We start from the raw sequence: 27,596 nt of genomic DNA on the forward strand, positions 1-27,596 counted from the left end.
AACCTGCCCCCTGTCCTAAAGCCACTGAGGCCACGCAATTCTTGGTACTCGGTCTATCTGTGGGAGGACCCCAAATGCTGAAAACTCCCCCAGTACTTGGTTTCTGGCTCGGGACCAGCAGATATCCTCCCATCCCTTAGCCACTGGAGAGTGGAGCTCTCTCCAAGACAGCCTGTCCCCACCAGTGCAATGCCACTGGGAGCTGGGGCCCCAGCTTCTCCAAAAGGTCCCTTGATGCGGGGCCACTGTCACATCCAGGGGTTTTGGACAGGTGCTGGTGTACCTCCAGCCTAGGCTTGGACCTGGCCACCCTCACTTTCTCTGAGGCTGCACCATCTCTACCACACAGGAAAGGCCTGCAGAGGCTCAGTGTCTCAGAGGAGCAGCTCCTGGAGGCGGCCAGGCAGGAAGAGATGGACCTGGACAAAGTGCCCTGCCTGTACAGCAGCCTGGCCCCTGACAGCTGGAGTGACCTGGATGGGCTGCTGGGCTGTGTTCATCTGGCCATCTTGGACGAGCAGAAGAAGGTGGTGTGGACAGAGCAAAGGCCCTAGTGACGTGATGGCCTCCCTGGGGCTAAAGGATCTCTATGTGCCTGTTAATGCTGCTTCTCCTTTGAGCCAGGGCGTCAGGGAACAGCTGGGGCTGTTTGGCACACAAACCCAGCTCTCCCCTTCCTGAGGTTCTGTGTACCCTCAGCCCTTGTGGGTCAAGTCCTTGGACCCCCTCAGCCCCCTGTGAAAGCCATAGCCACTCTCTACCAGGGCTGGGTGTGGCCTTGCTGGGGGGGCCTGAGAACCTCACTGCAGTATGGGGCAGTGCTTCCCAAGCCCCCAGACCTCCTGGACCCCTGGACAAGTGCTTGTCTGGTTGTGGGGGCTGCTCTTCTTTTTGTATTCAAAGTGTCAAGAGATATCTTCTGAGCCAGCTGGAGCTGCCACCCCCACCCAGGACAGGCACAGGGTGACCCTGGCAGGCTTCTCTCCGCACTGTTGGGTCACAGATACCTGTGTAGCTGCTTGTGAACAGTACCTGTGGTGGCACAGTTGTCCCATGGTCTGTGCCTCCTGGCCTGCAACTCTGGCTCTGAGGATGCAGGAATGTGCTGAGAGCTGGGCACAAATGCCATTGGACAGGCCCAGCAATCTTCTTGGGTGTGAACTGCAGCCCACAGCCCTTGTCCAGGCCCAGGACAAGGCCCAGCCTTGTCCCACTGCCACTTGGCCAGGGAGCGAGCACAACTCAGCCTGGTTCCGGTGAGCATCCCACTTGCCGATGACTCCTGCCTCCCAGGACTATTGTACACTAAATGTCACTTGAACAGTGTCTCTGCATTGGGACATTATCCCACAATTCAAGTTGCTGTTATCATAAATGAATTCCGTAAATAAACTCACGTTTTATTAAAATAAAAAGATGTTTACAGTGCTGGGTCCTGTGGCTTCCTTCCCATCCCCAATATGGAGCTGGTAGGGGAGGAAAAGGGCTGAAGTCCCCCCAAAGAAGAAGACAGCCCACTTTCTAGGTTTCTCCAGGCCCAGCTTCTGCTCCCTCAGCAATGGCAGCAGGGTGGGTATGGAGCCAGATGCGGGTGTCACACAAGGAACCCAAGCCACTGGAGGCACACTGTCTCACCTTCATCCTCAGTCACTCTCAGAAAGGATGTGTGTTGAGTGGAAAGAACACAGGAGTAAACTTGTCACTTTCAAGAATCGGTGAGAATCCTGCTGAGCAGGTACCTATATCAGGAGGAGAAGCAGGACAGGTGAGCCTCAGGTGGTGTGAGACCTGCAGCAGACCCAGTGGCTAAAGGCCCATGTGGCACAGGAAGGCCCAGTCTCCTCAGAGTGAAGGACTCACAAACATCAGTTAGTTCCAAAGACTAAGAGTGTCTCGAACTCCCATTCCTGCCCTCCATCTGCAGATCCCCGCTCTGAAAACAGGCTGGGAGATCCCCACCCCCGGCTTTCCATCACAGGACACAGCTCAGAAGTGGGGCCAGCAGTGTTTCCTTGGGGCAGTACCTGGTGAAGGGCTGGATGTCCATATGTGTGTTTCCCCACCAGGAGAAGCAGGACTCCTGTATATCAAGGAGCCACCTCCGAAAGGAGTGTGGAGGAACGGAAGGGCCAGGTAGCTGCCCCAGGGAGGCATGACAGAGTCACAGTTCATTGTGGAGTGGCCGGCACTGTGGAGAAAGCTTTTCTTCCAGGACACCATCGGGGGCACACACCCAGGGATCGTGGGTCTCCCACTGCCACTTGGCCAGGCGGGTCTTCAGCATTGCCAGCACCTCTGCAAAGTGGGGGTCAGCGGCCAAGTTCTGGGTCTCCCAAGGGTCAAGATGGTCATCGTAGAGCTCCCAGCGCTCCCGATAGTAGTAGTGGTGTAGGTCTTTGTACCAGCCAGTAGGCTGGCCCGCTACAGTGCGGTTCAACAGGTCCTGAAAGGTAGGTGAGATGTAGAAGTCCTGGTCCACAGGAAACGGCATCCGGAAGCTGAGGTTGTGCACAAGGCGGAAGTTCCGGTGGTACACGGAGCGCATGGGGTAAGACATAGTGACTTCATGATGGCTCTGGCTGCCAAACACAGTAGCCCACGGGGGCTCTGTCTCCAGCGCAGGCAGGAGTGACCGGCCTGTAAGCTGAACGGTCTTTGAGCCAAAGATGGCATATGTGGGGTAGGGGATGGAGAACCAATCCAAGATGGTGGGCGTGAGATCTGGGAAGGAGACATGGCAGGGTCAGGGTCCCTGTGGGTCACTGGAACCTGCTCTGTAAGGGCCGAGTCTAAGCCACCCCTCACCCCCTCAAAGCTGACCATCCAGGAGCCCTGATCTGATGAGAACTAGGGTCCTCCTGGCCAGTGTCCCAGCCAGGAGAGGCCCTACTCACTCTGTGCTGTCATCACAGTGCTCCCCCAAGCTGGGGAGCCCCAAGCTGCGGGGAACCTACTGGTCTGAGCAGAACACAGTGGACAGGGCTTGCACTCCAGCCACGCTCACCCTACCTCTCAGTTTCCCATGTCTGTGGTCTGTCTGCTTGCTGGCATGCTGGTCTAGAAAACCCCAGGCCGTGTGGGGGATACACAGGGTCACAAGGGTCTATGGGTCCATGGGAAAGCATGACAGGGTAGTGGCCCAGGAGATGGAGTCCCAGGCCCAAAGCACCAGCACCATCTCGGAACCTGCTGGTCACCCTGGGGGCTGCGGTTCAGCTATTAACAAATCACCTAGATAACTCTAATCCTCAGCCCTAGGTCAGGTGGCTGTCCCTTCCTTGCCCACATGGCAGAAACTCCACTTGAGGTCACGGGTGCAGAGCGAGTGATGATAAATGGCAATCTGACCATGCCGCCCTCCACCCTTCCCATGTAACAGAACCATACCAAGGAGGCTCACGTAGGCCTCGCTGACCTGGCCCCAGCGCTTCGGGTGTTTCGGGGATGACACCAGCAAGGGCTCGGCAGTCCCTGGCCAGTACAGGTTGGTCCTGCCGCTAGGGAAGGGGATTCCATTGTCCGATGTGAAGATCACCAGTGTATCATTCAAGACGCCAGCTCCCCGAAGCTCCTGCAGCACAAGTCCAATCCCTGTGGGGTGGAAGGGCGAGGGATTTGGGCATGTGTTCTCACTTGCCACTATATCATCTGGCCACTGGGCTGTCACCTTCTAGACCTCAAAACACCAGCCCAACCTCCAGCCTAACTCATCCAGCTCCCTGACCTCAAGCAGGTGGCATCGGCCTCCAGGGACCTGATCATCCTCCAGTACTGGTCACACCCAGTCAGCTGAGACCACCCCAGAGCAGTTTCTTTGTTTCCTGGACTATCACTCCCATCCTGTGGAGCAGCGGGTCACCCTGGGCAGGGGCTGGAAGACAGGCTCTCCTCTACTCCTGCTTCCCAGCGCTCACTAACTACTGGTGCCAACAGAGATGTGGCAAAGATACCAATCTCCTGCAAGGGGCTGAATGGTGCCCCCTGCCCCATGTCAACCCAGGACCTGCGAATGTGGCCCATTTGGGTAAATGGACTCTGCAGAGGCAAGGTAAGCATTGTGGGATGAGATCATCTGAGCGTCCAAGTGGCCCCAAGTCCCATGGCCAGAGTCCTTAGGGGAAGTGACACCGACAAAAGAGGAAATGATATTCAGCAAAGAAGTCATGTGAGGATGGGCCCGAGACTGCAAGCTAAGAGACTCAAGGATTTCCAGCTCAGAAGCTGGGAGAGGCAGGGGAGGGCCCTCCATTCACAACTCGGAGCCTCCAGGACTAGGACAGAACAAAGGCTGTCCCAACGGGGCACACTGGTGTGGCAGCCATAAACATGAACCTCTTAACACACCTCCTGCATTCTGCATCTGCATAATCTACACAACCCCGAACCCCAAATCCGACCCAGATCCTTTTGCTGGAAGAGCACTTGGAGTCTTCACCCAAACTCTGGCCAGCCCAGGAGCAATTCTACAGCACCCAGCAGGGTAGGGCTGTCCATCCACACTGACCCTCTGTTATGGTTTAGGTCTAGAATGTCCCCAAGTCTTGTATTCAGAAGTAGGGTTTCCGGGAGGTCCCTGGGTAGGGGAGCTATACTGCTCATCAAAAGATTAGGGTACTGATGAGTTCACAGCTGACAGCTATTAGGGCTCGGGGCCCAGTGAGGAGACAGAATTCACTGAGGGTGTGACCTGGAAGGAAATATCTTCCTCAGCATCTTCCTTCTGTCTCTGCTTCCCAGCTGCCATGGGATGAGCAGATGTCCTTCGTCAGGCGTTCCCACCATGCTGCTTCTGCCGTGGGGCTGGCAGACCACGGCCTGCACCCACTGGAAACTATGAATCAAGTAAATCTCTCTTCCTTTCCATTGTGGGTGTTAGGTATTTTGTTGCAGTGATTAAAAAAAAAAAAAAGCTAATATACCCTAAGGGCTCACACCCTGTGGCAGGGGGACCCACCTAGGTTCGACCCAATCCAGCTGAGTTCCCCAAGGTGGGGACAGAAGCCGTGGTGCACCCCACAGTCATTTCCTGCAACTCACCTTGGTCCATCCGACCGATGGTGGTGTACTGAGCAGCCAGGTCAGCTCGGGCTGCCGGAGTGTCAGGGACAAAGTAAGGCACCTGGGAGGAGCACAGAGGTGGAAAGTCAGGCTCAGAACAGGTTGGGATGAGGGAAGAGAGATGTGCCCTTGAGCCAGGGTAGGAGGAGACCCTGGCCCTCTCCTTGGGTCTGCCACCATCTTCCTCTTACGAATGGCTCAGTCAGAGCAGCCCACCCTGGGTGCATCATTCTGAGCTTCCAGGGCTTCCTGTGACCCCAGAGAGAGGGATGTGAGCCATTTAGTTAGGAGGGATCTCCTCTAATACATCACATCATTTGGGGCAGGGCCGCCAAGCTCTGGGACTTGGTTTTGGGCTGGTCGGGGAGGGGGGGATCTTGGAAACACGGCAAGGGTCCCTCCTACCACCACATCCTGAGGGTTGTAGGTCTGGGGGGTCCAATCCGGGATACGTCCCATGCCGCTCTCCCCGTTCCCAAACTTCTCACAGAAGGCTCCATACTGGGGCTGGGAGTGTCCACAGCGGTGCGGGTCATGAAAGGCCACGTAGAGGAAGAAGGGCCTGGACATGGTGGGGGGTTCTGTTCAAGGTCAAGGTTAGCAAAGCTGACACCTCCCCCCACACACACCTGGCTCAGCCAGTGCCTTGATGTTTTCCTATCCTGGAATACCTCTTTATCTTTTTCTGGTTTTGGGATTGGACCCCGGCCCCACACACTGAGCTATATCCCTACTCCCTTTTTAAAAAATTTTAATTTTGAGATAGGTTCTCACTAAGTTGCCCAGGCTGAGCTCAAACCTACATTCCTCCTGCCTCAGCCTCCTAGAGTGCTGGGATTACAAGTGTGCACCTATCAGGCCCAGTTCAACCCTCTCGGTTTTGCCTGCTCTTATCAATCTACAAGTCTCTCTGTTACCCTCAGTGCCTCCATTTCCCTTTTTTCCTGACTACACCAATGTGAGTATCCATAATCTTCTCCCCCACGCACAGAATCCCCATGTACGCTGTGCATGGCCACGGGCAGTGAAGGGGCGGGGGGGGAACGCTGTACCTGCTGTCCTGAGTCTGCAGGAATTTCCGAACAAGCAGCTTGATTCTTGTGATGTTCCTCCCCACCTGGAGCACAGAGCCATTCTCCTCCGTGTAGGCAAAGTTGAACGGGTACACAGCTTCCGGCCCCACATGCTTCTTCCCGATGATCCCTGAGAGGGACACAAGTGTGGGCAGGAGAGGCCCCTGCAAAGTCCACCCTGCTCCTTCTCTACCCCCAAGTCCTAACTGCTGGGATTGTGGGAGGCAGCCTTGGACCCTGGCTCTCGTGAAGCCTCAGCCAAGCAGGGACATTCAGTCCAGGCCTGGAGACGAGTGTAGAGGGCCTCTGGGGACCTCTGGGGTCTGCAGCACACCCACCTCACCTGTGCGCACCCCGGCCTGGCTGAGCAGCAGCGGCAGGCTCCGCACCTTGTCGAAGGAGTTGAAGTGGTGCACGTCCTGATGCAGCCCGTACATGCCATTCTGGTGCTGCGGGTGAGGGCTGTGTGAGGCTGGGTGCACCTGCCGCCCTCCCGGCAAAGCAGGACCAGAGAAGGGAGGACAGAGCCCGAGGACTGGTGGCTTTAATGTCCTTCTCCAGGTGCACCTGCGCCTCCTGACTTCTCCATCACGAGCACACGTTGCACAGTGAGAAAGACAGCACAGTTTGGCTGCTACCTTTTGGTTCTCTAATCATTTTATATGATAAAGGAAATTGTCATACGTGTTGAACTCAGATGGAAGAGCCGCTTCCCAACACTGCAGCCCACTGCCTGGAAGCAGCCGCTCAGTGGGGCCTTCTCAAGCCCCCAGCATCTCCTGGGGTCTCTTGGAGACAGCGCATCCACTTACAGGAAGGAGAAAGACTCTGCACACCCACATGCCCGGCAGTGTTATTCACCATGGCCAGAGGCAGCAGGACAGAAGTGTGTGACACAGGTGCACGGAGAAGCCGAGGGCGGCTCGTCCCTGCACAGGATGTGAGTCAGCAGCAAAAAAGGAATTTCCAGGCACGCCAGTGTGGATGGACCCTGAGATCACAAGGCTCAGCAAAATAGCCAACCACACAGGGGAAAATGCAGTATCATCCTGCTACAGGAGGTCCCCAGAGTTGTCAAATCATAGACAGAAAGTAGAAGGCAGTCGCCAGGGCCCAAAGGAGGAGGACATAGTGCTTAAAGAGAACGGAGCTTGTCTGGGAAGATGAGAAGGTTCTGGAGGTGGACGCATGCTAGTATAAATGTGCTCTGTACCACAGAATGCTTGCTAAAAATGCCCAAGACGGCCAGTTTTGTGATGAGCCCCTCACCATAACAAGGGCTTTGACGCAGCAGTTCCCATCACCCCAGCAGCCTGCACACCCCACTGTGCTGTGGGTTTTTTTTTTCCTGTCTTTTTCCTTTTTATCAGTACCGAGGATCGGACTCATGACTGCCTGCTTGCAAGGCAGGCACTTGCGCCGCTGAGCTAAACCTCCAGCCCCCAGCTGTGGGGTTTTTACTTTTATAATTTTTTTGGTACTGGGAAGCAAACTCATGACTTCGCGTCTGCCAGGCAGGGGCTGATCTCCCCACCCACCTCCCATCCCCAAGGGCGCCCTCTATCTCCATCCCCAGAACTTTCCTGTGTGCTTTATGCACAAAGCCACGCTCAGCCAACTCCATGATGACCCTATGGGTGACATCTGACGTGCCTTCCATTTTACAGATGAGGAAACTGAGGCTCAGAAAGAGGAAGCTGGAGAGGCAGTGGCAGTGGAGCCAGTTCTGCTGATGGGTGGGGCGAAAGCACGAGAGTCCGCACTGGAGGTCATGCTTGGGGCTGCCCTTGGGGGTGGGAGGTCGGCGAGGCAGCACCCCCAGGGAGGTGTCCTCCTCCTCCCCGGCCCATCTCACCTGGGGCAGGCCCGTGAGCAGGCTGGCACGGCTGGGGGAGCAGCTGCTGACGGAGGTAAAGGCATTGCGGAAGACCAAGCTGCGGCGCGCCAGGGCATCCAGGTGAGGCGTGGCAATGGCACTGTTGTTATACACGCCACTCTCAAAGCCTCCATCATCCGCTGAGGAAGGGAACAGACAAGAGTCAGTGGGCTGGGGGTCAGAAGGGACAGCCTGTGGGGAAGCTGGGGTCCTACTGCAAAGGCTTGGGCCAGCACTACCCAGGAGACCAAGGCACAGGGCAGCCATAAGCCCTGAGTGGGCAGGACTCCAGGCGCTGTGACAGCGAGGCATGGGAGCAGGCTAGTGTGACACCCAGCAGACAGAATACTCAGGCAGCCTCGAGACACAAGTGGGCATTCCTAGCAAACACAACATGTGAGTGGGCCTGTCAGCCAGGAGAGATGTTGGCCACAGGCTGGGAGAGGGATGCTGGGGCCATATCCTCTGGTGGGGGTCCCTGCAACCCTAGAGGAAGGCTGCCCTGTCCAAACTGTCAGGAGTCTCAGTACTTGTTAAGGGTCCTGCTGCATACTGAAATCTGTCCACCCCAAGTTCCTAGGCTGAAGGCTCAACTCCAGTGTGTCTGTATCGGTTGATAAGGGATGGGCCTATGTGGGTGCACATGTTTGTGAGTCTATGTGTGAGTGTTTTGGGGGGTGCAGGCTGGGGAGTGTTGGCAGCACAGGAGACTGAACCCAGCCCAAGCTCTGGAACATACTACCCAAGCACACTACCGCTAGGCCTCAGCCCTAGTCCTTTTAAACTATGTTTAGAGAGATAGGGTCTTGTTATGTAGTCCAGGCTGCCCTCAAACTTACAATCCTCCAGCCTCAGCCTCCCAAGTGGCTGGGACTCCAGGTGTGCAAACCAAAACACCTGGTTTGTCAATGTTGAATTTCATGGAAGTTAAGTGAAACCTGTCATCAGGGTAGGGTCCAATCTAACAGGACTGTGCCCTCCCCTGCCTATGGGGATGCAGTAGGAAGTTGGCCCTCTGAAAGCCAGGAGAAGGTCCCTCCCTGTGCTGGCACCTGACTTGGACTTTCAGATTCCACAAGTGTGAGAAAAGAATTTCTGTGTGTAGGACAGCTGGGTTGTGGTACTTGGTTTCCAAGCTAACAGCAACCTAAGCTGGGGACTGCAGCTTCTGGGCTCTGGAAGGCTCCCTTCTAATAACAAATCCCAGCAGGATGGGGGGCCTGGGGCAGATTCTTCCTTAGTGCCTGGGAGGGGCCTGCCAGGCACCCGGAAGGTTGCTGTTTGTGTTACAATCAGCTGAAGGCTGCCCAGAGACCGCAAAGTTAATCAGAAACAGTGGGTCTGGCAAGGAGCCAGACCCCAGCAGGATTTGGGTTGTCACGGGCCTGGTCACCCAAACAGGAAGTCTTGTGAGCAGCAGGGTGTTGCAGGAACCTGGGGTTTCTGAGGGCAGCACAGGCTGGGTGAGAAGTGAGCAGGTAGTGTGGACCAGTGCACTTGGGCCACAGCCCTCTGGGGTCTGAAAAGGGAAAGTCAAGCCACAGAAGGTCAGGCCAGAGTATCCCAGCCGCACACCTTAGCCCCAGGAGCTCTGCAAAGCCGCTAGGCTCGCTAACATGGGGCTCACGGGCACGGCCCTGGCTGCTCTGGGGATGCCGAGGGGGGCCAAATCAGACCGGGGGGGGGGGCAAAGCGGGAGCTCTGAGCGCCGGGCTGGTCCCTACTGCTGCACAGCCTAAGGAGCCGGCAAAGAGAGTCTAGGGGAGAGTCTAGGGGCCATGGCGACGTGTGGCGAGTCTAGGGGCAGTGGGACCGCAAGCGCCGGGCACGCTGGGTCAGCACTGGCCACTGGTGGGGGACGAGGCCCAGGGCCTGATTTCGCTGCAGTAACCCGTGGCCACGGGAGGGCGGCGGCACTCACCGAGGATCAGCAGCGCGTTCCGGGGGCGCGCCCTGCAGAGCCCCAGGAGCAGCAGAAGCGCGCAGCAGACGGGCCCGGGGCGGCTCATGGCGGCCACCACCGAGTCGGCAGCCGCTCTGCGCCCCGCCCCTCCCCGGTCACGTGCCCGTCCCTTCTCTTCTCCCTCCCCTCAAGTTCCTGCGGCCCGGCCGGCGACGACTCCGAGTGACCCCGAGCACCCGGGGTGAGTCTGCACCGGTGGAATACCGGGCCCTGGCCCGGGCAGGGGGCGGCCACGGTGGACCCAGTGCGGGATTCGAGGGCGGCTCTGCAGCGGGGATCTCCGAGCCGCGTCCCGCCCCACGTTCCCGGCCCTCATCTCCCTCGGGGTGGGCGCGGGTGCTCACCCTGGGTCCCGGGCTGGGGGTCCCGCCGCATCGTGGGGGTGGAGAGGCTGGATTTTGTCCCGAGGGGCGCAGCAGGCGGGCTGGGGGTCGGCGGCCGGTTCTGCGCGCGGGATGGAGAGCCAGGGCTCAAGGATGCCGCTCACCCAGAATTAACGCGGGAGCCCCAGACGTTCTCCAGCACTCGGCTGCAATCCCCGGGGCTCCTTTAGACTTGTGAGTGCCACAGGTGGGGGGCTGGGTAAGATGTGGCCTCAGAAATTGTGGGTGGCTCCGGCCGTGGTTCGGACTTGGGATGGTTCGCTGTGGCGGTGGATCTCGGAGCCCTTGGGCCCCAGACTCCCCATCCTGTGCGTGTAGGCTCCGGTGGGTGGGTCCCGAAGACCCTCCTTCTCTCAGAGCTTGTTCCATTAGGTGCCCTGGAGAGGAAGAATAGATTCTGCTGGGAGGAGAAATTCTTTAGGGTTCTAATGCAGAAGTAGTTTGCCTGGTTCTTACCTGTGGGGTTGCTGGAGGGAGGGACACCGGGATTTGAGCCTGTGGGGTCCAGGATAGTGAATGTGGGCACAGGTTGGTGCCTTGCCCACTTTGTGGGCTTCTCTCATCCCATCTGGGGAACTTAGCCACTCTGGCTCACCACGCCTCCACGGTGCCTGCTCTTGGTGTCTGTGAACCCACCTGGCCTTGCTGGGTCCTCTGAAATTCAGCCCCTGATGGCTGCTGTTTCCCTCCCATAGGCCCTTGCTCCTGATGCCCTCCTCCCTGAAGGGCCTGGGGCAGGCCTGGCTCTCCAGCTCCAGCATGGCCCTCAGCGCCTGCTGCTCCGTCTCAGCCTGGCAGAAGCGGCTGCCTGTCCTGGCGTGGCTGCCTCGGTACTCACTGCAGTGGCTGAAGATGGACTTCATCGCTGGACTCTCAGTTGGCCTCACAGTCATTCCCCAGGCGCTGGCCTATGCAGAAGTGGCTGGACTGCCTCCCCAGGTGAGCTGTCTGACCCCACTGCCAGGCACCTCCTGTCCCCATGGCCTGACCCCACCTAGCGGCTGAACAGAAAGGCTTGTGCTTAGTATGGGCCCCAGACACCTTCACACGTCCTACCCCAGGGGCCCAAGGAACCCTGGATCTATAATTCATAGCATGTGACTGCTTTCAGGCCCTGAGCTGACTCTGTGTGTTTAGAGGGGTGATTCGTGGTGACCTTAGGAATACTTCCTGGGACTCCCAGACAAAGTTCCCTGGCCTTTGACCCTACCCCACTTCACCTGGTGTCAGCACCCTGAGGCCCCGCTTGGAGCTGGTAGAAAAACAGCCCCTGTTCACTGCAGGTCCACCATGGCAGCCAGTGGAGGGTAGGTGACTGGCCCTGCCTGCGTGTACAAGGTGTGCAAGTACACAGTTGGTACCTGCAGGTCCTTTGTCCACACATCCGTGGACAGCAGGGACAGGGGTGGACTGGCCTGGGCCTCCTGGGGCTCACTGCTGTCTCTCCCTGACAGTACGGCCTCTACTCTGCCTTCACGGGATGCTTTGTGTATGTCTTCCTGGGCACCTCCCGGGATGTGACTCTGGGCCCTACAGCCATCATGTCCCTCCTGGTATCCTTCTATACCTTCCATGAGCCTGCCTATGCTGTGCTGCTGACCTTCCTGTCAGGCTGCATCCAGCTAGCCATGGGGCTCCTGCATTTGGGTAAGACCTTGTCTTCCTGTGGTGGGCGGAGAGGCTTCAAGTTATGTGTGCTAAGGTGGGGAGGTACCCCAGTTCCAGGCCTGCTCCACTCTGCAGGGCCAGCACACTGGGAGAACTGCAGGGCCACAGACCCTAAGAACCGTCTAGTAGGGTGCATCACCCATTTTCCCAGCCTACACCCAGCCTACCCTCTAAAACCAAGGGAACTGGGGCCGGCCCTTCATTCCCTTCTGGCTGCCAGGGTTCCTGTTGGATTTCATCTCCTGCCCTGTCATTAAGGGGTTCACCTCCGCTGCTGCCATCATCATCGGCTTTGGACAGATCAAGGTAGGCACAGTGTCTACCACCGCTGCAAGGTGGCACAGGGGTTCCTGGGAGCAGGACCAAAGCAGCCCCGCACTTTGTGGCCAGTAAACACCTTGCTGCTTGGGATTTGTCTCCAACCTGGATTGAGGAGCACTGAGTCCTTCCCTCCAGGGAGAGATGTTACACAATGGTCAGATTTCACAGTAGGTAATTTGGGGCCCATAATTACACTCAGCTCTTGCCTGAGTTTTTGTGCCAGGGCGTTTGGTTGGCTTCACAAGATGGTTCTGTTCTGCCTTTATAACATGTTGTATCAGCAAACCTTGCAGATCATGGGCACCAGGGTTTTTACCAGCAAATCACTTCCCCTTGCTAGTTTACCTGGATAGCTCCTTGTGGCTTCTTCTGGATAGCTCTTTGTGGCTTCTTCTAGTTTCTATTTAAATGCCAGGATTTTATTCCTGTTTAAAATGCCTCTAAGAAGCCCTAGAGCCCATCTTCAGTTGTCCCAGGATGCAGCTCACTTCTGCTCACGTGCCTGGGTGTTTCTTACATTACTTGAGGCAAGCTTGACCATGGTGCCCACTGCTCTGGGTGGTGTGAAGTAGGTAGGGCCCTCTCCTCCGGGGCACGTATGCAATGGAACTGAACTCAGTTCTGTGGATGGGGTTCCTGATGGTGGATTCAGGGCCATTCCCTTGTCTCGTGGCTGTGTTTCTACACCCCAGCTCCACCAGGCCTGTGTCTCAAAGCCAGGGGCTGCTCCACTGGCCCGTGTCTCTGTGTAGGCAGAGCAGGAGCATTAAGGTTGGGAGACTCTTTTGCACCCTTTGTCTCAGGAGTGGGTCAGGCTTGCTGAGTCCTTCACTCTTAGCACACCATGGGAGGTAGGTTTATCATGGTGCCCACTTTAGAGAGGAGGAGATACACAGCAAGGTGTGGGAGAGTGGGATTTTACAGTATGTACACATGTCAGGGCGTGCTTGGCAGTGTCAAGAATGCTTTTTTTTTGTTTTGTTTTGTCTATTCTTTCTTGGATGTAGGAAATCGAAAAAAAAAGTCTTTTTCTTTCTGTGGCATTAGGTATTGAACCCACATCCTTTGTATTGAGCTGCATCTCTAGATGTTTTTAAAAAATTTTTGACACAAGGTCTTTCGAATTTACTACTTTGTACCAGCTGGGTTCAAACTTTGAATTCTCCTGCTTCAGCCTCCCAGAGTGCTAGGATAACAGGAAGGGGCCACCACACCCTGCTCTTTTATATGATTTTAATGCCACTGGAGGGTACCTTCTCGTCCGTACTCAGTAACCTTAACCCCACTCCCCAAATTTTAAAAACTTTGATTAGATCATACTGTGTGGCCATCGGACATCCCTAGGACTTGAGGCCCTCCCAATCCAAGAATCCATCAGTGTCTACCTGTCCCATGTCCCCAGCCTCAGTGTTTGCAGTGATTGTGGGCTAGGAGGGTCCTAAGGTGTCCTGGTTAATCCACCTCCCATACATCCTGCTGGGTCTCAGGCAGGATGAAGTGCTGAAGCAGGGAATGAAGCCCCTTTTCCTTCCTGAAGACCCCAAGGGCTGTGGTCAGGGTGGGAGGCCCTGTCCTGACTGGGACCCCCACGCCTTTCCATCGAGCCCCTGAGGAGCAGCTAGTTCTGCCTGTCTTGGCCTGGGCATGAGTTTTCCTTCAAGCAGGGGCCAGGGTGGGGAGTAACAGAGCTCTCTGGCCAGTAGTGGTCAGAGGGAAGTGTGGGGAAGTGTGGCCGAGGTCCCCAGACAGCTCAGCTGCTTGGCTGTAGGTCCAGGTCTCCTGCTTTGTACTGCTGACCCATACACTAGGTGCTGGCTTCCCCAAGGTAACTTTATCTCCTGCCTTGGGGTCGCAGTGACCCCTGGGAGCCCCGAGTTAGCCCTGCAGGTCCAGACCCCCAGGTGGGGCCCTTCTCAGGCAAAAAGAAGGGATGGAGTGGAGGCAGAGGGGAGAGAGGGACAGGCATGGGCAGGTTCTAATGGATTCTGTTTGAACAGAACCTGCTGGGCCTGCACAACATCCCCCGGCAGTTCTTCCTGCAAGTATATCACACCTTCCTCAGCGTCGGGGAGACCAGGTACCCCGTTGGGTTCTTTTTCCCCCTGGATATGGCTGCTCTTCCTTCCAGGGCCCCTTCCCATGCCCTGCTTCCTTCTCCACCCCGGCTAGCGTTGAGCTGTCTTCTTGGGCCTTGTTGCTCGCACTGGTCCCCAGAGTGGCAAGGTCACATCACTGGGCAGGGGTTAGACAAGCAGATGCCAGGTCAGCCCAGACTGCTGAGAAAGGGTAGCATTGTTTCAGGAGCCCGGGGTGTCTGAGGATCCTCCACCAGGTTATCTGGGTCAGTAGGGGTAGGACAGACAGTCTCCTGTCCCGGAGTCCTCACATAGTAGTACCATGTCGCAGGCCCGGAGAGCTGATGCCCAGAATGTGTCTGCCCAAGGGCTGCTCTCTGCAGGTGGGGCCCCACCTGTGTCACTTCCTTGATGGTGTAAGTCTCTCTGATGAAGGGTCCCTCCCTCCTAGACCAGCTGGCGGAGAGCCAGGATATCCCCTGCTGTCCTGCCTGGACCAGAAGAGGGTTTGAGGAAAGTGGGTGGTGGCCTGGAGAGTAGACCAGGGCTCAGACTTCCTTTCTGCTTGGATCTTCTGCCACCTTGGTTCAGGGACTGTGTTGGGAGCCAGTGGGCCCTCTGCCTCTTGAGTAGGGGTCAGCCTCCTGGAGGTGGACACTGGCTCACAAACGAAGGGGCACAGGGCCTCACCTACTGAGTGTAGTCCAGATGTGCCATCTGTGATTGACAGGCCTGAATGCGTGGGGTTGCAGTCCCTCTCCAGTGGTGGTGGGGACTTCCTGACTCCTAGTCCTGTGCAGGGCTGGGTGCTTACTGAGCTGTGAACACAGTTTTGAAATCATCGAGGGCTGTGGATCACTTAGGAGAAGGCCAAAAGGTTGGGGACAGTGTTTCAGGAGCAGGTGTGCGTGGCTGCCTGGCTGGGTGGTGACCCGTCCTCTGCCCGCAGGCTGGGCGATGCCATTCTGGGCCTGGTCTGCATGGTGCTGCTGCTTGTGCTGAAGCTCATGCGGGACCGCATTCCTCCTGTCCACCCCGAGATGCCCCTCTGCGTGCGGCTCAGCTGTGGGCTGGTGTGGACCACTGCCACAGGTGAGGAGCCCCCTGGCTGAGGGGCATGGGTGAGGGGAGGCAGTCAGCAGGAGTTCCGAGCCCCAGCCCTTAGAGATGCTTTGGCCTGGGAGTGCCTTGTGCATTGTGATTACTGGTGGGTTTTTGGTTTGATTTGGTTCAGTTAGCTTTGGTCCAGTCCAGTTTGGTTTGGTACCAGTGATTAAACCTAGGACCTCCCATTGAGTTACGGCTCCAGCCCTTTTTTATTTTTATTTATTTTGTTTTACCTGGAATTGAACTTACGACCCTGCACTTGCCAGGAAGGTGCTTATGACACCGAGCTACACCCCCAGCCCCTTATTTTTCATTTTGAGACAGGCTTTCACTAAGTCATTAAGTTGTCAAGGCTGGGCTCAAACTTGGGATGCTCCTGCCTCAGCTTCCCAGAGTACTGGGGTCACAAGGTGTGCACCACCACGCCTGGATTATAGATGGTTCTGATCTGTCTCCAGTACTGGGAACCCTCATCTGCAGCAGTGGTTCCCAGGCAGAGGTGACTGGGCAAAGTTGGGAGTCATCTTTGGGTGATACCATCTGGGGAAGCTGTTGCTGGCATCTGGTGGGTGTCAGCGGCCCCCTGGTCTCCCCCAGTGGAGTCAGCTGGCCCAAAACATTGGCAGTGCCCAGGCTTGAGAAACCCCATCTGCGGGATCACTGGGTGAGAAGGCAAATTCCACACTACCCAGAGGCTGCGTTCTAGCCGGGCGCTTGCTGGGAGGGAGAGTTTAGCTCTGGGCATGGGGCGCGCGGGCTGAGTGAGTGACAGGGTCCATGGGAGCGGCTGAGGCCAGGGCCCTGCTGAGGGCCATTGCTGGGGAGGCTGGACGCTGGTTAGTGATACCCACAGAAGAAGGTACACGCAGGACAGCAGCGTCATCTCTGAACCTTACGAGGAGTGAAATGATCTGAATGTGGCCCAGCAGTTAGTGGGGGGCAGGCAGGAAATCAACAGCAATGAAACAGGGGAGCAGTGAAAAAGGTTTTTTGTTGTTTCCTAAAGTTAGGGGCTAAACCCAGGGCCTCCTGCACGCTGGGCAGAGGCTGTACTAGCCTCCCTCTTTCTTAAAAAGTACTGGATTTTCTTTTAACACAGTCTCACTAAGCTGCCCAGGCTGGCCTTGAACTTGAAACACTCCTGCATCAGCTTCCCAAATGACTGGGATCACAGATCCGCACCACCAAGCCTGGCCGAGAAAGGTTTCTTAGATGCTAGAACGCCAGCTGAGGGTGGTGGCGCACACGCAGCAGTCTGGACGCAGGAGGGTGCCAGCCCCTGCCCTGCCACTTTCCCATGTGTGTCAGGCCCGGGTCTCACCTGTGTTCCCTCTGTCCCAGCTCGTAATGCCCTAGTGGTCTCCTTCGCGGCCCTGGTTGCATATTCCTTTGAGGTGACTGGATACCAGCCCTTCATTCTAACTGGAGAGATAGCCAAGGGGCTGCCGCCTGTGCGAGTCCCTCCCTTCTCGGTGACCATGGCCAATGGGACTGTCTCCTTCACCCGGATGGTGCAGGTGAGAAGCAATGGAGCCGCCAGCGTGGCCGAGTCCCTGGGTCTGGCTCTGGGTCCCTGCTGCATCTGTCCGGTGACAGGAGTTTCCAGCCCGATGAAGGGGTCACAGTCCCTGTGGGCAGCAGTTAGGGAAGAGCCCCAGGTTGGACACAGCGGACCAGGCACTCCCTTGTGTTTTGGCCTCAGAGACCCCACAGTCCCCCTCCTTCAGACAGCGGCACGGGGGGTATCTGCAGGTTCTCCTTAATGTCTGGCCCCTTTCCCCATGAGGAGGTGCTCTTTGCCTCACATGCTCATACCCTTGCAGCTGCAAGCGCTGCACATGTCTCCTTTGTGGGTGCACTTGGGGGCGGGCCGATCATGCCTTGGTAGGGTGACCAGACCTGCCTGTCCCTTCCGGAGGGACAGGGATGCTGGAAGGCCCTCACCACCTCCCCTGTCTCTTCCCCCAGGACCTGGGGGCAGGGCTGGCAGTGGTGCCCCTGATCGGGCTGCTGGAGAGCATCGCAGTGGCCAAAGCCTTCGGTGAGACGCCCGCTGCCCGCACCTTTTCCTCCTCGGTGATGCACCCTGGCTGGGCTCACAGTTGCTCAGCTGCTGCTTTCTTGCTTGCATTTGGCTGCTGCCATTTATAAAATCAGAATTTTTTTTCTAAATGTTAATGTGATCATGTTTTAAAATGGAGTACATGTACACCAGGTGAGACATCCCTGATCTGAAAATCCAAAATCTGAAACCCTTGGTGCCAGTGTGACCTGATGGGTGCTCAACAGACAAAGGCTGAAGTATTCTTAACTGATAAAAGTCTAGGCACATATTCCAAACTCTGAAGATTTCTAAAGCTGGAAGCACTTTGGTTTCCAGCTGTTTTGGGTAAGGGACGCACACTGTGTGCAGTAAAACTGGATCTGTAACCAGAAACCCTGTCCCAGTGTGCCAGCCAGCATTCCTGTGTGTGGACACGAGAGACCCTGCTTTGGCCAGGAGTGGTGGTCCAGGGTTGCACCCACCTGTAACCTCAGCTCCTGGGGAAGCTGAGGCAGGAAGATTAACAGTACAGGGCCAGCCTGGGCAACTTAGTGAGACCCTGTCTTGAAACTTACAATGGAGCTGGAGATGTAGCTCAGGGCACCCTCGACTCAGTGTTCACTTCCAGAACAGACTAAGGCATCCCTAATGTGGAGCTGGGGTGCAGAGTTGGAACAAGCTGTGTGCGGGGTTCCTTTCTGTGTTGCTTGCTGTTGCTTGTGGTAGACACAGGTAACCTCATTGGTAATAGCGAGATGTCAAATGAAGAAGCCGTGAGTTGTTGTGTCTTTGTTTGTACTGTGATTTGTTTAAGCGGAAGTTGTAATTAGTTGATTTTTAATTCAGTTTAATTAAGCTGTGCTTAATAACTGGTTCACAAAAGTTCTAAAAATTCACAGCATCTGTCCTGCTGGCTCGGTACCCTGGAGGCTCCTCCCCTCCCTCTTTGGAAGCAGGGAGGTATAGGCGCCTATATCTGAGTGAGCATCTTTCAGCACTCTCCTTTGTAAGGTTAGGCTGTTAAAGTGTTGCCTTGTCACCTTTCCCACTGGGGTTGGCTGCACTTCCAACTCCGGATTGTCAGCTTGGATGACTCTTGCACCCCAATCTGTGATAACTGAGGCCTCCTTGCCTGCAGGTCCAGGTTAGTTCTGCAGGTGAAAGCCCAGGTCACGGCAGCTCAGCAGTAGAGCGCTTGCCCGGCACGCACAGGCACTGGGTCCCATTCCTAGCACCAGGAAGAAATTCACTGTGTGTATTGTCTGCCTCCCTGCCTGGTGTTTCCTGCCCAGCCCTAGGTATGCCAGGGTAGATTCCGCTCCAGCAGCCCAGTGCTTTGTCCCTCAGCCCCTTCAGAGATCCACTCAGAAGGGTTTCCAGATCCAGCAGTTGCTCAGAACCATTCCATGTCTCCATTAGTTCTGCGTACAGCTCTTGTCTTCCTTATTTAGTTTCTGTTTCTCTGATCATCTCTTTATGTTGCTGGAAATAAAACAGTATCTTCTCCAAATCTGCATCTTACAGCCTTTACTCTTGTCTGTTACCTAGACATTGCTTGTTTTGTTTTTCTATTTTGTTTTGTTTTAAGTACGGATTAAACCTTGGGGTTTTGCACTAAACTACATGCCCTGCTCATTTTTAAATTTTTTACTATGAGACAGGATATTGCGAAGTTACCCTGGCTTAGCACCAGAAAGGCTGAGGCAGAAGGATCACTGTGAGTTCAAGGCCAGCTTGTGCTGCATAGTGAGACCCTATCTGAAAACAGACAAACAAAAATATATAAAGATGTTGTAGAAAGTACAGAAGTAAAGAGGGTAAATCACCTGTCATCCCTCTTCCTTCTCCGTCTGACTGCAGTTAATGTGTTACTTCCGTCTGCTTTCTGATACACACGTGGAAAAATACCTGGGACCAGACATGTTTCTGATTTGAGAGGTTTTCACATGTTGAAATATTTTTAATAGCGTTTATTGGTTGAGCATCCTAATTCAAAAGTCCAAAACTTTTTATTTCTTTCTTTTTTTTCTTCTGGAACTGGGGGTTGAACCTACAGCCTTCACTCTGAACTACATCCTCACCTCTCTTTGAGACAGAGTCTTGCTAAACTGCTGAATTACCCAGGCTGAGCTTGAACTTGAACTTGTGACCTCCTGTCTCAGCCTCCCTGAGAGTATGGATTTCAGTCATGGGCCACCATGCCCAGCTGCAAAATGTTTTGGAGGTGATGTCAGTACCCAGAGAGTTTCGGTTTTGAAACATTTCAGATTCTGGATTTTCATATATGCAGAGCTCGGATAGTGCCATGCACGCAGAGAAGTGTGAACCAGTTCTTCGTCTCATAGGCACTTTCCCAGCAATGTCGTCGTATATCCAGTGACAGTGTGTTTGTCCCTCCCCTTTAGCATCTCAAAACGATTACCATGTGGATGCCAACCAGGAGCTGCTGGCCATCGGTAAGACCCCTTCCAGGCTGAGTGCCTGCATGTCCCACTGAGTTGTGCTGAGTGTGACAGTGGCTGTGATGAGCCAGTGGGCCTTGTAGACTCCTCCTCAAGGGCCCCGAAGCTTCTGTTCAACCCTTGGGCATAGGCAGCTCACAGGTGGTCCAGGTTTCCACTTACTGAGTACCTGCTGAGTGGACACCCTGACATCTGTGACCTCATGGACACCCTGGAGTGCCCAGCCTCCGAAAAGCAGTGTGAGGGCCAGCGGGCAAGGAGCAGAAGGGTGCTGCCAGGCCAGCCCCAAGCATGCCTGTCCCTGCCCTGTGGCCTCCCTCCAGCAGGAGTAGGGGGACCGATAAGGACCCAGGTGTCCTAGGCTGCCTGCCTGTGGCCAGGGCTGTATGCTGGGTTTGCCATTGTGAATTCCTTTGTCTTTGTGAGATGACTTTTCTAGTGTGTTTGGGGACCATGGCCTAAATCTTACATTTGGGTCCAGTCTAGTGCCAGTGTGTCATGGGCCTGCTCCTGCCTGTCCCCCTCCCACTATGGATGGGCGCAGTCAGCAAGCAGCACCTGGCAGCTTTGGGGTCAGGTCTGGACCTCGGCCACTTAACTTACAGTCAACAAACACCTGGGCCCCCATGTAGCACCCTTCTCTGAGGAGGTCCACGAACTCCCTGAAGAACCTACCAGTGAACCTTCCAACTATGATTTCTCAGAGCACCCCATTCCTATGACTTCAAAAATAGTACATCCATAGCAAGACGTGGTGGCACATGCCTGTAATCCCAGCACTAGGGCCGCTGAGGCAGGAGCATTGCAAATTCAAGGCTGGCCTGAGCTCCGTAGCAAGATCCTGCATGGAACACAATGAAACAAGTGGCTTGCAGCATCCCCACCAGCAGCAGCAGCAGCAGCAGCAGGAGAAGAATAACGTAGATCTGGCGGCACAGACAAAAGCAGACAGGCATATTGAATCCATGGGGCAAGGCTGGCTCCAGAATGACGATCAGAGCTAAATCAGGCCTGGGACTGTGGTTCTGTGGTAGACCGATGCCTGGTGTGCTCGAGGCCATGGATTCAAACCTCAGCACTATAAATGAAGCCCAACGCCAACTGGGCAGACGTGACAAGCTCGTGGCCTGTGTTTTCCTTCCCAAAGGCGTGCCCAAGGCTAACACAGGCGCCCGTCTTTCCCTGCATCTCTCCCTGACGGGCTCAATTTTCTGCCTCTGCCTGCCCAGTCTTTGGCCTGTGTGATTCCTCCTCCTTCACCCAGTAAACGTCTTGTCGTCTTCCCAGGCCTCACCAACATGCTGGGTTCCTTTGTGTCATCCTACCCGATCACAGGCAGCTTTGGGCGGTGAGTGCCCACACGCTTCCCTCCCTGCTGCGTGGGGTGGGCCCAGCTCCAGAATCGCCTCTTCCTTAGCTGGGCCCATTTGCCCATTTTCCACACCCTTCTTGTGGCAAAGCAGGAAGTGGGGGGCTACCCCTGCTCTCTGGAGCAGCATCTGGGTTCTCAGTGCCGCATTTCCATCTGGAAAGTTCCCAGCGTGTGGAAACAGTAAACCATATGTATTTAAGGAATAAGGGTATGGGCTGCACCCAGTGCTCTGCCCCCGCCCCCAGTCACTGCCTTGGCCCACCTGCCCCACCCCCCGCCTGGTCTCCTGGAAGGTCGCCTGCCTCTGCAGGCAGGCAGAAGCTTCCCCTGCTGTGCTGGGACCGCAGCACTCACAGGTCTCTCTTGCCTTTCCAGGACAGCTGTGAATGCCCAGTCTGGGGTGTGCACCCCTGCGGGAGGCCTGGTGACCGGTGAGCCCCCACTTTTCCTTATGCCCATGATGGTGAGGGAGAGACAGGCAGAAGCCTCCTAAAGGGCCATGCCTCCTTAGCAGGCTGTCAGGTCCACGGCTGTGTCCTCCTGGGATGGCACCTCCAAGGCCCCAGGTGACCCCTGCTGTCTACAGGTGCACTGGTGCTGCTGTCCCTAGACTACCTGACCTCGCTCTTCTACTACATTCCCAAGGCTGCACTGGCTGCTGTCATCATCATGGCTGTGGTGCCACTGTTTGACACCAAGATCTTCGGGATGCTGTGGCGAGTTAAGAGTGCGTATGTGCCGTTACCGGTAGGCATGTGCCCAGCAGAGGGCGCCGTGGCACGGAGTTTGGGGTTGCTGAGGGCATCCTTGAACCCCCTTCAGGCAGCCCAGCCCATACGAGGGCTGGGAGCTGCCCTCAAGTTCAGATGTCCCAAAGCCTTGAATAAGGCTGCCAAGAGAGTGGGACGTTGGTCTCCAGAGGACCAGGTTCCCCTGTGCAGGGACCCTGGAGGTGACCAGCGGGGCTTCTCTGCCTGAAATCCCCGTTTCCCTCAGCCGGCTGTCTCCCTGCCCACTCCCTTGGGTATCCTGAGCCTCAGAGTCTTGAATGGTGGAACTGTAAGGATTTGTGTAGCTTGGCTCCTTCCACTGTCTCCCCAGGGAGTCACCAACACAAGGCACAATCGATCATGTCATCGTGCAGCAGGACCTCTCTGTAGTGTGTGTCCCAGCCATGTACTCTGCCTGTGTGGAATGCAATAGATGCTCCTGAAGGAAACTGAGGCTTAGGGAAGGGGGAGATGGGTCTGACCCACTTGTGTCTGGAGCTGTCCCCAAACTCGTGGATTTTGCCCATCCCCCACTATCTCAGCCAAGTGTCCTGTGTGGTCTCCAAAGATCCCCTGATCCCTGCCACCCTTCTCAGGCTTTGTCCCTCCTTCATGGGCGCCCAGCAGGCCCTCACTGCTCTCTCTGAGCTTGGAGGCCTGGGGCCTGGCCCAGCAGGGTCAGTTAGTTGGCTTCCTGTGACCAGGACCTTCCTGTGATGAGCTGGGACTCACAGCTGCTGTCCTTGAGTCCCCAGAGCAGAGGCTGCCTGGGTCTGTGATCCCCGTTATCACCATGTAGGGAGCAGGAGCCCATCATCCTGCCTGGTGGGGCCCACCAGATGGGGCTGAGTTGTTCCCCTCCTCTCCTAGGGCTGGACCTCCTGCCTCTCTGTGCAACTTTCCTGCTGTGCTTCTGGGAGGTCCAGTATGGCATCCTGGCAGGGACCCTGGTGTCCACGCTGTTCCTGCTGCACTTCGTGGCCAGGCCTAAGACCCAGGTGCTGGCCAAGGGAGGCATGTGTGGATTCAGGGCTTCTCCTTTTTTCTTGAATTTATGGGTGACTGTGGTCTCCAGCACTGCCAGAGTTGACCCTCCTCTCATTAAAAGCCATAGTGCCTTGCTGCTGTGCCTGGTTCTTGCGGGGGGGGGGGGGGTGTCCCACCAGCCCTCACTCCTGCCCCACCCAGTGCACTGGGCTTGGCTTGTGGCTTCCTGCTTGGGATAGGCAAAGCCTCGTGGGAGCCGCCCTGTTTCCTCACCCTAAAGCTCACTCTTTCCTCCTCCCTTCCAAGGTGTCAGAGGGACCGGTCCTCATCCTGCAGCTGGCCAGTGGCCTGCACTTCCCTGCCATTGAGACCTTGCGGGACATTGTACTGAGTCGGGCGCTGGAAGGTATGTGATGGGCAGCGGTGGACTATAGTCAGCATGCATGCACCGACTTCCCCTCCACCATGGCTGTTTGAGGACTCCACAGCCCAGCCCCCACTGGCCTATGGGCCACCCCTCTGCTGTCAGGTCCATGAGGTGTTGAGCAGCTCTGAGTGGCATCCCCCGTGGGTAGGACAGTCCCCAGTGGGTGCTCAGCCCCAGGACTGCTTCTCTCCCTGCTTCAGCCCAGAGCTGATTGATGTTCAGGGCAGGCAAGGAGTCTCTTGGTCTTAGGAAGCAGCTACTGGTCTCACTGAAGAGCTGTTCCCTGAGCCACCCCGACCCTCACCAGTAGTCCTTGCTGGCCGCGCCCAGCAGTGTGACTACTTGGCCTGTGTTCCCAGTGACCTCGCCACGCCCTGCGGTTCTGGAGTGCTCCCACGTCTGCAGCATTGACTACACTGTGGTGCTGGGCCTGGCCGGGCTGCTGGAGGACTTCCGCAAGCAGGGTGTCTCCCTGGTTTTCTCTGGCCTGCAGGTAGGCAAGCCAGCCCCCACCCACAGGACCCGGGTTGGCAGCCCTCCCTCCTTCCCTGGGCCACTGTGACATTCTTGAGCCTTGATGCCAGCCATCCCAAGGACAGATGGCCCTGACCCTCCGTCTGCTGTGGCTCTGCTCTGACCTGGCAGGTTCTCAACCCACCTGACCTTCGTCTCCTTCCCTGGAATATGGGGGGCCGCAGCCCTGTCCTCAGAGCAGTTCTTGGCACAGCCTCAGGCTCCCTGGCCCTCGGCGCCAGGCCCATTGCTCACGCGCTGTCTTTAGTGCTGAGATTCTGGTCTCAGGCCGGCTGGCTCCATGGTTGCACTGTGGCTGTTGCTTCCTGTGCAGTTTGCAGTGGCCAGTTTGGTGGTCTTTGAAGGCCAGTCATATGGAAACCCCTCTGGCGGCAGCCCACTGGAGCCTCCCTCCCTCTCCGTTACCTGTGTGGCAAGGGTGCAGAATGTCCCAGAATATTCGGCGCCTCCACCACGCTGCCTGCTGTGCATCTGTCAGGGGCAGAGTCCTTTGCCCTGCACCAAAGCGTGTCTGTTCCACAGGCTCCTGTGCTCCATACCTTGCTGGCTGCAGACCTGAAGGGGTTCCAGAACTTTCCCACCCTGGAGAAGGCAGGTGGGCACTGGGGACATTCACCAGCATGTCCATCTCCCGGAGGTCAACAAAACAGGGCAGAACTGGGGGAGCAGGAAGAAAGGGGTGAAGGGCACGGAATACCTGGTCCCCAAGAGGGCGTAAGAGGTGTGGGTCCAGGCCCAGGTAGGGTCAGAGGTAAACCAAGGCCTTCTTTACCTGGGGCTTGTGTTGGGGTGTGTGTTAGAGGGAGTTTTAAGCACAGGTGAGCAGAGTGTCAGTGTCCTCCCAGTGTACCCACTGATCTGGGTAACATGTTTCTGTCACGCTAGAAAGGTCTCATGCCTCAGGGTCCATGTCCCTGAGGAACCAGGGTTCTGTTTTCGCCACCTTAAGCTGGCTGTGTGCCTGTTGTAGGTAGTGGGCGTGCGGGATTGTGAGGTTTCTGTGGCTGCTTCTTGGGCTGGGTCTGCCATCTGAGATGTGTCCGCATTGCTGCCAGAAGCAGCTGCAAGTGGCCCAGAAGGCCATGCCGTTCAGGGCACTCTGGAAGTCGTGGTGAGCCCAGAGAGGAGTGGCCTTCAGTACCCTGGGTGCTGGGCCCCAAGTGCCTGCCTCTTGGAGCCTGTTCCCCAAACTGACTGGTCTTCCTGTCCATTTTTTCAGTGCTTGTTATTTTTAACTGGCCTTAGAAGCACATACCTATAACCCCAGCACTCTGGAAGGCTGAGGCAAAAGGGTTGAAAGTTCAAGTGCAGCCTGGGTGATTTTGTTACGTAGCAGGACCATGTCTCAAAATAAAAATGGACTGTGAAGGCAGCTCGGCATGAGGGTGCTGGGTTCCATCTCCAGTACTGGATAAAAAAGAAACATTTTTTGCAGAGCAATACGTGAGGCAAGAGCTAGGCATGGAGCCCTACAACGTTTGTGAAGATTCTGTCCCAGAACATAAGGTCACCCTGCTGACAGCCTAACCGGGCCACTGGGGGCAGCTGGCGTAGTCTCCCAGAAGGTGCCTGTCTGTGTTTGACATCGGTCCTGCCTGAGAGACGTGCTGGCTACACAGAGGAACCCCTGGAGGGATTCTGCTGCCCTCTGCAGGCACCTGCCCGCTCCCCCCTGGGCGTGGACCTTGTTGGGAGAGTAGTTGGAGAGAGCTGCCACGGCTATAGCCCAGAGATGGCAGAAAGGAGCAGCAGCAGGCCGCCGTGGGGCAGGTACCTCAGAGGCGCATCCGTTGCCATGCAGTGGCTCTGCTGTGGCTTGAGAGAGGACCAGGGTGTGCCAAATCTCTCATCTCTTTTAAAACACTTCTGTGTTTTTTAAATTCAAGAGATAGCTTCGGTGTTTTGTAAAGATCGTAATTGCTTATTGTAAAAAGTAAAGGAAGCCATCCCCCGTCCTCTTTGATCAGGCCAGACCCCACCCAGTGCAGGCACCTGCCCGTGCGTGAGTGGGTTGGCGTCAATGGAATCACTTCCCATGTGCTGCTGTGCTGCCTGGGTTTCCATGCAGGCATTTGCCATCAATTATTTATTGTGATAATAAATGATCTACGTGGTTTTTAATGGCTTGATACTGTTTTATTCCAAGTCTATGGTAACAAGTCCTCTGTTCACCGTGTGTGGACTCTGGACTGAATTGTGTGCCCCAAAATCCATGGCATGAAGCCCTAACCCTCAGTGTAAGTATTTAGAGATGGAGCTATGGAAGTAATTTTTTTTTTTTTTTGAGACAGTCTCACTATGTAGCACAGGCTACTCTGGAGCTTACTGTGTATTGTAGTCCAGGCTGACCCTGAGCTCACAGCAGTTCTCCTGCCTCAGCCTCCCTAGTTCCTGGTTCATGGAAAGTAATTAACACATTCATGACAGGGCCTTAATTCCTGTGTCTCACTGCCAGGCAGTTTGAACAATTGGTGGCACATGTATGACTGTCCCACCATCAGTTTTTTGTTAATTTTATGAGTGAAAAGACTCCTGAGAGTGATTCATTAGATCTGTTTGTGCCACTTGATGGGGTAGTCATGCATGCACCACCAGCAGTGTTATGGTTAAGCAAAAGATCAACTCTTAGGGGAAACCAAGGAACCAGTTGATAAAGAAACAGTGAGTTTTTTGGGCTGATCAGAGCTGCAACTTGGACAAACCCAGGTTCAGGTGGTCTTTTCCCATTTATTACCAGAGAACACTGGTGCACACCTCTAACCCCAGGATTTAGGAGGCTGACGCAGGAAGGCCACTGTAAGTCCAAAGCCAGCCTGGTATATAGTAAGTTTAACTCAGCTTCTACTTCATGGCTCAACAAATGAAACCATTATGTATCCATGCGTTTCCACAGGATGGAAGACTGAGCCAAGGGCCTGCACACTGAGCTGTATCTTGAGCCCTTTTTTATTTTGACCTCTTATTTTTACTTTGAGCCCAATCTGTGCTCAAACCGGAATCCTTTTGCCTCAGCCTTCCACAGTGTTAGGATTACAAGTTTATAACACCATGCCCAAGTCACGGTTTTTTTGGTACTGGGGATTAAACTCATGACCATGTGCTTGCCAGGTAGGCACTGTGTCACTGAGTTAACTCCCCTCCCCAGGTCATGTTTTAAAAACAATAAATTGATTCCAACATTCAGGAGGCGGAGGCAAGAGAATCACTGCAAGTTGCAGGCCAGCCTGGGCTACATAGCAAGAACCTGTCTCAAAAAAAGAAAAAAAGAAACACTCCCTGTCAATAACGTAGGTCAGAGGCTACACACATCCAGGAGCTGATCCACGTGTGGTTTCTCTGGCCTCTGTGGGCAGGACAGCCCCTGTGGCAGTGTGGCACCTGCTTTAAGGACCAAAACCATTTAGGAGCCAAGCCAGAGCCTGTGACCTCTATCTCCACCCCACCAGGCCAGAGAGCATTTTAGCACCTCCCCCAGG

At 55.6% G+C, this 27,596-nt stretch overlaps 3 protein-coding genes across 22 annotated transcripts in view; 2 read left to right on the forward strand and 1 right to left on the reverse strand.

Annotated features, from left to right (window-relative positions):
- Positions 1-1,428, forward strand: part of Card14 (caspase recruitment domain family member 14) — a 41,534-nt gene extending 40,106 nt beyond the window's left edge. For all 8 annotated transcript variants that reach the window (XM_063242148.1, XM_063242143.1, XM_063242142.1 and 5 more), the window contains one exon: positions 350-1,428. In XM_063242148.1, coding sequence (XP_063098218.1) covers positions 350-554 — 205 coding nt within the window. In that variant the 3' untranslated portion in view covers positions 555-1,428. The remainder of the gene's footprint in view (positions 1-349) is intronic.
- On the reverse strand, positions 1,380-10,059 carry Sgsh (N-sulfoglucosamine sulfohydrolase). Of its 8 annotated transcripts, none has more exons than XM_063242156.1 (9): positions 9,929-10,059; positions 7,987-8,147; positions 6,521-6,580; positions 6,111-6,261; positions 5,464-5,639; positions 5,038-5,119; positions 3,388-3,591; positions 2,025-2,721; positions 1,380-1,739 (listed from the first exon to the last, which is right to left on the reverse strand). In XM_063242156.1, exons 1-8 carry the CDS (start codon positions 10,014-10,016, stop codon positions 2,162-2,164), a joined length of 1,482 nt encoding a protein of 493 aa, XP_063098226.1. In that variant the 5' UTR covers positions 10,017-10,059; the 3' UTR covers positions 1,380-1,739; positions 2,025-2,161. The 8 variants fall into 8 exon arrangements, with proteins under 8 accessions (XP_063098226.1, XP_063098225.1, XP_063098224.1 ...); XM_063242155.1 differs by having other exon boundaries at positions 5,467-5,620; positions 6,475-6,580; XM_063242154.1 differs by having other exon boundaries at positions 5,464-5,620; positions 6,475-6,580.
- Slc26a11 (solute carrier family 26 member 11) lies at positions 10,015-26,241 on the forward strand. Of its 6 annotated transcripts, none has more exons than XM_005001385.3 (17): positions 10,015-10,151; positions 11,049-11,292; positions 11,808-12,000; positions 12,242-12,327; positions 14,340-14,419; positions 15,367-15,509; positions 16,866-17,041; positions 17,493-17,565; positions 19,974-20,024; positions 21,318-21,378; positions 21,778-21,833; positions 21,989-22,129; positions 23,043-23,170; positions 23,466-23,565; positions 23,946-24,079; positions 24,643-24,715; positions 25,556-26,241. In XM_005001385.3, exons 1-17 carry the CDS (start codon positions 10,015-10,017, stop codon positions 25,645-25,647), a joined length of 1,968 nt encoding a protein of 655 aa, XP_005001442.2. In that variant the 3' UTR covers positions 25,648-26,241. The 6 variants fall into 6 exon arrangements, with proteins under 6 accessions (XP_005001442.2, XP_063097685.1, XP_063097687.1 ...); XM_063241615.1 differs by lacking the exon at positions 14,340-14,419 and adding an exon at positions 16,624-16,727; XM_063241616.1 differs by lacking the exons at positions 10,015-10,151; positions 14,340-14,419 and adding exons at positions 10,324-10,527; positions 16,624-16,727.
- Positions 26,242-27,596: the final 1,355 nt, after the last annotated feature.

This window comes from Cavia porcellus, unplaced genomic scaffold (assembly GCF_034190915.1).
Source record: "Cavia porcellus strain 051 isolate PalLab524CR breed Dunkin Hartley unplaced genomic scaffold, mCavPor4.1 scaffold_32, whole genome shotgun sequence".
Lineage (NCBI taxonomy): Eukaryota > Metazoa > Chordata > Mammalia > Rodentia > Caviidae > Cavia > Cavia porcellus.